At 45.4% G+C, this 12101-nt stretch overlaps 1 protein-coding gene across 1 annotated transcript in view; it reads right to left on the reverse strand.

The window, feature by feature from the left end:
• The window catches only part of LAPTM4B (lysosomal protein transmembrane 4 beta), an 84358-nt gene extending 73631 nt beyond the window's left edge, over positions 1 to 10727 (reverse strand). Inside the window, exon 1 of the mRNA XM_047783554.1 lies at positions 10393 to 10727. Coding sequence (XP_047639510.1) covers positions 10393 to 10491 — 99 coding nt within the window. The 5' untranslated portion in view covers positions 10492 to 10727. The remainder of the gene's footprint in view (positions 1 to 10392) is intronic.
• Positions 10728 to 12101: the final 1374 nt, after the last annotated feature.

Genomic DNA, 12101 nt, shown 5'->3' on the forward strand with positions numbered 1-12101 from the left:
GAGCTCACTAAGAAAAGCCCCAATTCTGATGTATCCCATCTGGCCTTCCCTAAGGGGACACCCTAAGGGATTCATCTTTTCCAACACCTCCGTTTCTGCAACCCCAAGCCCTCTACTGTTAGCAAAGATGTCAGCACCAACTTATGTCAAGTGTGACTGCTTCCCCTTCGCTCACTGGGGGAACCAACGATGTCATTTCAGCTGCTCAAGGATAATAAAGGCAAGAAGAAAACTCACGCTGATTTTTAATAACTAATATTCCTTGGAAGTGCAATTGCCAAGAGGCAACTTGAAACTTTTAAACGCTTGTTGGGAGCAAATGAGGAAGTCTGATCTTTGTTTAATTTTTATTTCGCATCAAGTAAAAAAAAAAAGTCCACTTATAGCTTTTAGAGAATATTCATCAAGGCTCCAGAAGCTCCATCAAGAGCCAAGAGAGCTGGGAGGAGGTGGAGAAAGCTGTGAGTTATGCTAGGGCTCACCCATTATTCCCACCAGCATCCTTTTACCAACAATAATATATACATCTGCCCCAAAGAGGGTACCAGTGGGGAGGGAGAAATGCGATCTCTGCCTTCACTGCATGAATCAAAGTTGACACAACAAATATATTACACATTTAGTCATTACACACATTGCAGTGCAAAATTCATGTTAACCACTTTCATACGTGATGCTTTGTTAAGTCAGATGTATCTAAAGTGGGTCCTGGAGAGACCGGCATTATAAAACGCTTTGCTGGCAGTCTTTATTCATTTCTTGGTCAGCTTGTCTTTACAATGGCCCAATGAACATCTATTATAACATGCAATAAAAGCTTTAAAAAGTATTAAATATCACTGAACTCTTCACCAGAAAATGTCATAGAACTTCCTTTGATCCTTTATATTTCGGGGTTGGGGAGGCATATACTTTTAAAGGAGGGCCCATTAGACATCTCTCAAAAAGCCCGTATCAGGGTTCCCATCATGGCTCAGTGGTTAACAAACCTGACTAGGATCCATAAAGATGCAGGTTCGATCCCTGGCCTCACTCAGCGGATTAAGGATCCGGTGTTGCCGTGAGCTGTGGTGTCAATCACAGACGCAGCTCGGATCCCGAGTGGCTATGGCTGTGGCTGGCAGCTGTGGCTCCAACTGGACCCCAGCCTGGGAGTGCTGCTGGTGCGGCCTTAAGCAAAAAAATAAAATAAAAAACTTAAAAATTCTAAAAATTAAATTTAAAAAAAATCCAGTATCCCTTTTCGTCCACATCTGATTGATTCCTGAATTCAGATGGAGAAAATCTGGATGGCAAGAGAGATTTGTATCAATGACTAAACTGGTAAAAGTTCTCTTCCGCATCATGTGCACCCTTAGCAAATGAGAGACTGTGTGCCAGGGAGAGCTGACACTGCTGCATCTCGCATCTAGAAGGCTGTACCACACCTTCCTGTTTTCCCAGCCAGCTAAAACAGCCTGCCCTTTCAATCATCCTCAAAAACTGCTTTCACCCCATCACCCCTGTTCATAATTTTTCAGTGCCTCCCCACTGCCTACAGAATAAAATCCATACTCTTGAGCTTAGACTTCTAGTCTTGTGCAATCTAATATAGTAGGGAAAACAACTAAGAAGGATTACGGAAGTATTATAAATTAGCCCTTATGTTGCCCTGGATTTATAGACCGAGTTATAGAATCTGACATCTGGAAGGAAACCATTCATCTTAAACAAGCATATCACCACCTACCGTGCCTGATCCTGGGGTTGCTTTGAGGTCTAAATAAGAACAAACGTGAAAGTCCATTGAAAACTATCAATCACGCAACAAATGCAAGATGGCAGTTTTACTACCCAGTATTACTATCCAGACAAAAATCAATAGTTATTGCACCAGAACTCCTAAGGATACGAAAAGAACCCACCAGGCCTGGGTCACAAGCAAGCTGTGACTTTCAAAGTGAACCAGTTGATTACTTGACAGGCCAGGTCATAAAGCCAACGAGACCAGCTACTCTGTGCTCGTTCATCCTTTATAATCTGATATATGGCCAACTCCCCTGTGAATAGTGTCTGGCACAAAGAGGCTTTCAGTATGTATTTGCTGAATGACTAGCCTCCTAAAAAACACTTAGATGATGATAAAAAGGATAAGATGCACTAGGGGGGACCCAACCCAGGTGTCAATGACAAATTCTTCCAACCACCAGGACTACTTTTTAAAATACACTGAGAAGGTGCTCTCTTGTGGCGCAGTGGGTTAAGGATCTGGTGTTGTCACTGTACTAGCGTGGGTTCAGTCCCTGGCCCAGAACTTCCACATATTGCAAGCGTGGCCAAAAAAAACACGTGCACGCGCGCACGCACGCACGCGCACACACACACACACATGTGCGCACGTGAAGAAAATCACCTGATAAAATAATGGAAGGAATGACCAAAGAAAAGGTACATTTGAGTGTGCAGGGAGAAATGCAGGTCCTGATAGCAAAACCTATTCCAAAGTAATGGGGGCTTTGGCATTAGGAGTGCAGCAGGGATCTTGTCATTGCCCTCCAAACATTCGTTCCTCCACCTCAACAATTTCTTTTTTTTTTTTTTAATAATAACCAAAGTGACTTTTTTTTTTTTGCCTTTTTCTAGGGCCGCTCCCACAGCATATGGAGGTTCCCAGGCTAGGGGTCTAATCGGAGCTGTAGCTGCCCGCCTACGCCAGAGCCACAGCAACGTGGGACCCAAGCCACTTCTGCAACCTACACCACAGCTCACGGCAACGCCAGATCCTTAACCCACTGAGCAAGGGCAGGGATCGAACCCACACATGGTTCCTAGTTGGATTCGTTAACCACTGCGCCACGACGGGAACTCCAACCTCGACAATTTTTGATGCCTCATCCCTCCGCTCTCAACCTGGTATCTTAAATTAATACCACCACCGGCTCACATTCCTCCTAATCAACATTTCAAGGGCCGAATATCCCAGGCCTAAATCCACTGTACATTCTAGTTCCACAACCTTGGCCAACTTGGTTCAGAGGTGGGCAGATAATTTAGTTTGTCTCAAATCTGGATGAATCTCAGGCCTCAGGGTTTAAGTACTGGTGGCCGGTTGGTATCCTAAAGAAGATAATCTGGGAGTTCCCGTCATGGCTCAGTGGTTAATGAATCCAACTAGAAACCATGAGGTTGCGGGTTCGATCCCTGGCCTTGCTCAGTGGGTTAAGGATCCGGTGTTGCCATGAGCTGTGGTGTAGGTCGCAGAGGCGGCTCAGATCCTGCGTTGCTGTGGCTCTGGCATAGGCTGGCAGCTACAGCTCGGGTTGGACCCCTGGCCTGGGAACCTCCATATGCCACAGGAGTGGCCCTAGAAAAGGCAAAAAGACAGAAAAAAAAAAAAAAAAGGAGATAATCTGAAAGGGGAAGGGATGGGAGAAATGGGGAAAGAGATGTGGTGGAAACCACTGCATTTGTTAATGGTATAAACCAATTTGAGCTGACCTGAAACACACAGGTCATGAAATACGCACATCTCCCTGGGACAGAAAGTCTACATTTTTAGGAGTAAGACAACAAGCTCATATTTGTGTTTGAAATACCTCTCGGAAGAGCATCTGGAATAGAATGGGGTGTGCAGGGGGGAGGTTAAAAGGATTACTGATGGCAAGGCTACGAGCAAGGAGACCAGTTATGTTACTCTTAAAATAGCCAAGTGAGTGCTACTGGGAGCCTAAAGGAGGGAAATGGTAGCAAGAATAAGAACAGGCAGAATACGAAGGAAATCAGGAGGCTGAGCAAAAATCCATAGGATATGGAGACGGAATAAAGGAAGAGATTCAGATGGCAAGGGGAACAGAGGCATCCATCTGGGAGTTAGAGATAAAACAAATTTCGGGAGGAAGTTAATAGAGTCAGGCTTAGCATATTAAGTTTTGCTGAAGAAAGAGAGGAAACCCCAGAAGTCTGCAAAGCAATCATTCAGCTTCAAGTATTTCTCTTCATATCATGGTTCCTCTGGAAACCAGGACAAGGTCCTCATTCTGTAAAGTTTAAGCATCATACTTCTCTTTCTCAAAACGTTTGCAGTTATTAAAGGTTATATAATAAAGCAACTGTTTTTAGGTTTGATGGTTAAACTTTTTTGTTTGTTTGTTTTTTTGGCTGTGCCTGCAGCAATATCAAAGTTCCTAGATGGAACCTGTGCTACAGCAGCGACCCAGAAGGTGTCACGGAGCAGGACACTTTGAGGACTTCTGGAGCCAGACCCCTCCCCCATATCCTCTGTTTTAGCTCCTCTCTCAAGTGTAACATGTATCTTGTTGGAGGTTTCCCAGAACATTGCAACCTGCCCTCTGTGAACTGCTACAAGAACAAAGGATTTTTGCACCAAGAAGTTTGCAACAATCAATCATGCCCCTCCCTCACTTTGCCTTTAAAAATGCTTTGCAATTTCGGTTTGGGGCACTGGGGATATTTTAGGGGCATGAGCCACCCATCTCTTTCCAGGGCCTACAATAAACCTTTCTCTGCTGCAAGCTCTGGTGTTCTGGTTTGTTTGGCCTGTGTGTGGAACACATGGACATGCATTAACAGCCGCTGCAGCAACAAGTGACAACGCCAGACAGTTACCTGCTGAGGCACAAGAGAACTCCTAAAATGCTTTTTGAAATAAACACAAACCTCTACCTCACATCATAACACAAACTTAATTTGAGATAGATCACAGGTTCATTTACAAAAGCTAAAACCATAAAACTTCTGAAGAAAATATAAGAATAGCTTTACAATTTCAGGGTAGGCAAAGATTTCTTATAACACAGAAAGTACTGACCACACACACATACAAAGACAAACTGAACTTAACTGAAACTAAAAACTACAGTTCACTGGAGTTCCCATGGCGGTGCAGCAGAAACAAATCTGACTAGGAACCATAAGGTTGAGGGTTCGATCCCTGGCCTCGCTCAGCCGGTTAAGGATTTGGCGTTGCTGTGGCTATGGTGTAAGCCAGCAGCTACAGCTCCAATTGGACCCCTAGCCTGGGAACCTCCACATACCAGAGGTGCGGCCCTAAAAAGACAAAAAAAAAAAAAAAATCTAGTTCATTAAAGTATACCATTAAGAAATTGAGTGGGCAAGCCACACACTGAAAGAAAATATTCACAAAGTACATATTTAATAAATGAGTGACCGCTTTCCAAAAATACACAGTTCTTACAAATCAATAAGGAAAAAAAAAAAAGACAAAACCCAATTTAATAAATGGGCAGGAGTTCTCGTTTGGCTCAGTGGTAACGAATATGGCTACTGTCTATGAGAATTCGGGTTTGATCCCAGACCTTGCTCAGTGGATTAAGGATCTGGAGTTGCCGTGAGCTGTGGTGTAGACTGGAGACATGGTTTGGATCTGGTGTGGCTGTGGCTGTGGCTGGCAGCCACAGCTCTGATTTGACCCCTAGCCTGGGAACCTCCATATGCCGCAGGTGCAGCCCAAAAAAAAAAAAAAGGGCAAAAAAAAATTAAGAATACATTAAAAGTTAAAAATTTTAATGAAAGGGCAATTGGAATTCCCATGATGGCTCAGTGGAAAAGAATCTGACTAGTATCCCTGAGGACACAGGTTCGACCCCTGGCCTCGCTCAGTGGGTTAAGGATCTGGCATTGCTGTGAGCTGTGGTGGAGGTCACAGACCCGGCTCTGATCCTGTGTTGCTGCGGCTGTGGCACAGCCCAGCAGCTACAGGTCCAATTTAACCCCTGGCCTGGGAACCTACGTATGCCATAGTACCAGCCCTCAAAAGACAAAAAAAAAAAAAAAAGGCAATAAATACCACTTCACAAAGGAAGATATACAATTGGTCAAGAAGCAAAGGTAAACTGTTTCCCCTTAGTAGCCGTAAGGGAAACATAAACTAAAGCCACCAGGAGCTACCACTACACGCCCCCTCAAACTTCATATGCTACTGATTGGAGTGTAAAACAGCAACTTGGAAAACCTCCTGGCCGTTTCTTGTAAAGTTAAACACACATCTGCATGACGACCAGCAATTCCACCCTTAGGTATTTATTCAAGAGAAACAAAAACATATGTCCACCAAGTCTTTTGCAAGAATGTTCAGAGCAGATTTATGCTTAACAGCCCCAAACTGGAAACAACCCAAATGCCCATTCTCTGGCAAATGGATAACCAAACTGCAGTATATTCATACAATTAAATAATATTCAACAATAAAAAGGCACCATCTATTGATACACTCCAAAAACATAACTGAATCTAAAAGACATCGTGCTAAGTGAAATAAATCCAATACAAAAGAATATATATATCACTTCTCAGCCTTCTGGCTAAAATCAAGTGCAGTATCTTATCTGTTCTTACAAATATCCCATCGTGGCGCAGTGGTTAACGAATCTGACTAGGAACCATGAGGTTGCGGGTTCGGTCCCTGCCCTTGCTCAGTGGGTTAAGGATCCGGCGTTGCCATGAGCTGTGGTGTAGGTCGCAGATGCGGCTCGGATCCCGCGTTGCTGTGGCTCTGGCGTAGGCCAGTGGCCACAGCTCCGATTAGACCCCTAGCCTAGGAACCTCCATATGCCACAGAAGCAGCTCTAGAAATGGCAAAAAGACAAAAAAACAAAACAAAAAACAAATATCCCATGGTGGCTCAGTGGTTAACAAATCCAAGTAGGAACAATGAGGTTGCGGGTTCGAGCCCTAGTCGCAGACACGGCTCAGATCCCACGTTGCTGTGGCTGTGGCACAGGCTGGCGGCTACAGCTCCAATTAGACCCCTAGCCTGCAAACCTCCATGTGCCGTGGGTGTGGCCCTAGAAAAGACAAAAAAAAAAAGAAAAGAAAAATATATATCTGATATAACCTGTAGCCAAGGACTATATAGTAAATACATCTTTGGAACTAGCAGATGGAAACAGGAGCTTGCTCTGTCTGCTCCACACATCAACCTGATACTGCAGTCCTTCCAGGAATGGTGCACCAAAAAAAAAAAAGAAAAGAAAAGAATACACAGTATAATTTCATTTATATGAATAGGCAGAACTCACCTCTGGGGTGGGAGAGTCTATGGGGGGATATACTAGGAAGAGGCACAAGGGGGCTCTCTGGGAAATGTTCCCTACGGGTGTAGGTTTCAAAGGTGCATGCATTTGTCAAGTCAATGAACTGTACAGTTAATATCTGTGAATTTCACCATTTGTAAACCACGCCTCAATAAAAGAAATGAAAAAGTATAGCAAAGCCAAACAAAAAGTGATCCTTAATAAAAAATACCTGAAATCAATACACTTTTTTACTGGACTAAAGGAAAATTTATAATTCAAAGGCAAATCCAAAACATACACACATCTTTTAAAAATAGTGGAAACTGAGTGACTAAGTCATTACTCAGACCAAAAGCCAAACTTATCTCTTAGCCTCGGTTTTCTCATCTATCAAATGGGAATAAGAAAATCCAGCTCACTTAGAATATGTAAAAATCAAGCTTCTGCAGGCATCGTAAAGAAAAACGCTGTCTGCTACTTCCGTTCTACAAGGATCAAGCCACTAGCCACTGCAGTGGCCCAGACTGTGGGCCTGAGGGGAAATCAGGATGGAGAAAAGGAAAAGCATTCTGGACTTTGGACACCTGCCCATAGATACTTCAGATACATGTCTAAGGAAAAATTACAACGACCCCAGATCGTTGCGTCTTCCCATACACAGAAAAGCACTAAGATCATTAACTTTTTTTTTTTTTTTTTGGTCTTTTTAGGGCCGAACCTGGGGCATATGGAAATTCCCAGGCTAGGGGTCTAGAAGTGGAGCTGTAGCTGCTGGGCTACAACACAGTCACAGCAACTCCAGATCCAAGCCGCATCTACGACTTACACCAGTTCACACTTCACGGCAACACTGGATCCATAACTCACTGAGCCCTAACCCACTGAGCGAGGCCAAGGATAGAACCTGCATCCTCATGGATGCTAGTGCGATTCATTCCTATTAAGCCACAGTGGGAACTCCAAAATCATTAACTTGAGATCCCTGTCCTTTATGATTAGCAGGCATCTTTTGATGTTCGACTACATCTTTCTTTCCAGCCAAAAAGGAAAAAAATACATATTTATGTTACGTATCCTGGCTCCTTTACCTCTTTAGAAGTTTCTCAGAAATGAATAAACTCAACACACAGCATCCATGTTGTGTGGTTTTTTTAAGCCGACATATCTAATACAGTGCCTGCCACACAGGACCTTAGCAAAAGGTCTGGGCAGGAAACAATGAGAAAAGGGATTAAAAAAGATCCACTTTACCTGTCAGGGCAGGCCACTATTTAGAGAAGACCCTTTCTAGCAGACTCTTTTTTTAATATCAATACCTCTATCTCCTTTTTTTTTCTTTTTTTCCCTGAAAAATCTCCCCCTTTCTGGTAAGTGACTCCCATCTCACCCAGGGGTCTGGTAGGTGACAAGTTAAGGGACAGAGGAAGGGATGCCTTCTCCTCAGTGCCCTCATCCTAAAAGCATTTATGTAAATCAAAAGTTTTGGATAACCAAATTATATTTAAAGCTACAAGGCAAACGCTATTTATTAAAAAAAAAAAAAAAGCTTAAATTGTTTTCTGAACCGCAAAAGACTTTTTATAAAGATTACCAATCCTTAAGCCAGGTTTCCCATATTTCAGAATTACCTAAAGCGGCATGCTTATTCACATCTGCCAGAAAGCTTCCTAATTATCTTTCAAAAAGCCCTAATTTCCAAATGCTAAAACATGCAAACCAACAACTACTTTCCCCAAAGAGCAAGCTCCAACAGGAGACAAAGCAGGCAGGGGACCCTCCTTTTATCACACCAAAGCTGTCTGGTTGGATTACGGCCAACAACACAGCTCAAGTAGATTTATCTTTCCTGTAGATCATGTTGTACATTTGCCTAATGCAGTGCCCTAGATTTTACAAATTACATTTCCTGATGGACTTGCAAGTCTGCAAATTTAAAGATTTTCAAGGAGGACAAGAGGATAAAATTGTCTCTCTCAATCATCAATAAAAGCACTATTTTGAGGCCACCCATGATCCGTTGGCTGTAACTTTTAGTTTTTGCAAAGATTTCTCAGCTTTTAGCAAAATTAGGGTTGAACCAACACACAGATGTTCTATCTGCATTCACACTACACAGTAAGAACCCACACATACCAAAGATGTATTTGAAAGTTTTTAAGGCCAAATATTTCTATTGTGTGGGCTGTGATAGGCACCCACTAAAGAAAACTTGAAACTATAAATAGCACAGAGAACACCATATGCCCGGGAGCGACATGTTTTGCTTAAAACGGCATAACAAGAGAGTACACAATTTGACATAATGCCCATATTATACCAAAAAAATGAATATGACCCGACTGAAAAATCCTGATGACGAAGAAGACAAGCATTTATTGCCACTCAAAAGGGCTATATGCCATCTAACGACTCTTTTTAAGGTACTCCTTCATGATGCAGAGGTATTCACTACAAAGTGGCTAGGGTATAACTCTCCATCCCGATGTGACAAAAACCAAAATGCAGTGGAATCCTACTCAGTGTTGGTGCAGTCTTGGGGTGCCAACAATTAGACACCATTAGATTTCCTCCCTGTTCCTGATAATCACTGCTCTCCACACAAATAATAAATGAAAGCTCCAATTAAAAAAAACAAAAACAAAAACGGATCTGCCTCCGGTGTCAGCGAAGAAGGTATAGGGATCACCTGGAAATGGGCAGCAAAGTGGGTGGAAAATGGCTGCCCCGGGCAGATTGCAACAGTAAATCCCTTCCTAGAATAAGGGCTTTACAACAAACGTGTGGGTCAAGAGCCTCCAATCATTTCCACTGGGATGCGAAAGTGCGCAGGAGACTGGACAGCAACTCCGAGGCCAGGTGCGGGCAGGAAGAATGGGCACGCGAGTCCGCAGCCCCGACCGACGACTGGGGGGAACACAAGGAACCCAGCGACCGCCAGGCTGTTGAGACTCCTAGAAACACAAAGCCCAACCGATGCTAAGAAGAAAGGAAAGAAAGCACGTGCTCCGAGGATAACATCAGAGTTCTCCGACCAAGTGCACTTTCACCGGAAACCGCGGAGCTCCCCTGCTCTGCACGCCCCAGGCCCATCCGCACCCCCGAAAGGTCCCGAACTCTGGGCCCTGGGCACACCCCCGCCACAGGTTGGCCGAACAGGGGACATCGGGACAGGCTCGCCCAGAGAATCAAGTTTCTAATAATATAACTTTAGGCGGATTAGCGTCGGCGTCACCCAACCCCGAAGCCGCGCCGGGACCCAAACAGGGGGCATGAAGACTGAGGTGGGGGCGCGGGCTGGGGTCCCAGGAGCGCGAGCGCTCCTCCCCCGCAGGTGCGCCCCGGGGCTCGCCGCGCTCACCAGGTACCAGACGCCCAGCAGGATGGTGCCCGTGCGGACATGGCAGCACAGGCAGCAGCTGTTGGAGTAGAACCGCGTCCAGGGGGCCACCATCTTCATCGCTCCGACCGCCGGCCCACTGGCGTGAGCGCGCGCCCAAGTTTGCAGGAGCTTCGGCCGCGTAGCTCAGGGCCGCCGCGCGGCTGCTGGGGGCTCCTCGGCCGCTCCCGCCAAGACTCCGGCTCCTGGCCCTTCTAGCCGCTGGCCAGCCCTCGCCCCGCGCTTCGCTCGAGAGCTCGGAGTTGCTGCAGCGACCGGACCCTGAGCTCCGAAGGCTGCGGGAGGAGGCGGAGCAGGAGGGGGCGGGGCGGCCAGCGAGCCACGTGACCGGCGCCCGGGTCCCGTGATGTCACCGCAGGGTCCGGCCAGCTGCTGGCGCCTCCGGCCGGGTGTAAATAAATAAATCATCTTCCCCCCCACCCCCCACCGGGCCGGTCCCCAGTGAAGGCCTAGGTCTTTCCTCTTTCATTTGGTCACTTGTGTAACTATCACGGTTTTGAGGTTCTTTTGCAGTTGGATGTGGTTTTCTCCCTATCTGCTTGTATCTTGTTGAGAATCTGTAGATGCAATGCCATCACTTGTTATCTTGCAGACGGGATGGAGGAGGGAAAACCGTATGGATGGTTCCGGTCAACTGCAATACTTTGAACCACTGCTGAAGCCGCCAAGAGCAATTTGTCTCTGCTTCCCACCTCAATTACTGTGGTAGCAATCTTTTCCCAGAAAATAGGATGTGTGTCAAGGACATCTTGGCAGTGCTTCCGGTAGCATTTTTAATCATGACTGCAGCTCTAAAGAAATCTTCAAGCCAATTACTGCCACAAGGGCTCTGTGTGCTTGCATAGATAAAGTTACGGAGACCCGGAGAAAGAGAACCAGGTGCGTGGCTTTCTTGACCCAAAAGAAGCCGCTTTTGGCCTAAGCCATTTTGTGATGGAAGCCTGGCTGCCATGCTTTGTCCTGGAATAGGTCTCATTAATTAATGATCTTAAGGGAACAGAAGAATGCAGAAAGAAACCTCGGTTACCAGGCAGGAGAAGTAACAATAGTTAAGATAATGTATCAGTTGTAAAGACTCCCCATTCTGTTTCAGTGGTAAAGATTAGCCCAAAATGTCTTACCACCAAATCAACTGGAACCTAAGTGTTGATGATGTTGACCCTTTCTGAGCCTCTTGAATTAATGCTTGGATTCTGTTGGAGTTCCCATCGTGGCACAGTGGTTAACGAATCCACCTAGGAATCATGAGATTGCAGGTTGGATCCCTGGCCTCGCTCAGTGGGTTAAGGATCCGGTGTTGCCGTAAGCTGTGGTGTGGGTTGCAGACGCGGCTCGGATCCTGAGTTGCTGTGGCTCTGGCGTAGGCCAGTATCTACAGCTCCGATTCGACCTCTAGCCTGGGAACCTCCACATGCCGCGAGAGCGGCCCTAGAAAAGGCAAAAAAAAACAAAAACAAAAAAAGCTTGGATCCTGTTAACAGCATAAGCTGGATATGCACGTACCCTTAGCTTAAAAGGTCCCCAATTTTGCTTTTCAGGGAGACAATGCCTTAGGAAAGATCCCCAGTGTTCTCATTTGCTGCAAGTAGTAAATCTTTCCTTCTCTGGATCTTTGGCTTGATTACCTTGTTCTGCTCCACACCCACCAAGAGACAACCCAGTTTTTCAGG

Source organism: Phacochoerus africanus, chromosome 6, assembly GCF_016906955.1.
Source record: "Phacochoerus africanus isolate WHEZ1 chromosome 6, ROS_Pafr_v1, whole genome shotgun sequence".
Classification (NCBI taxonomy): Eukaryota; Metazoa; Chordata; class Mammalia; order Artiodactyla; family Suidae; genus Phacochoerus; species Phacochoerus africanus.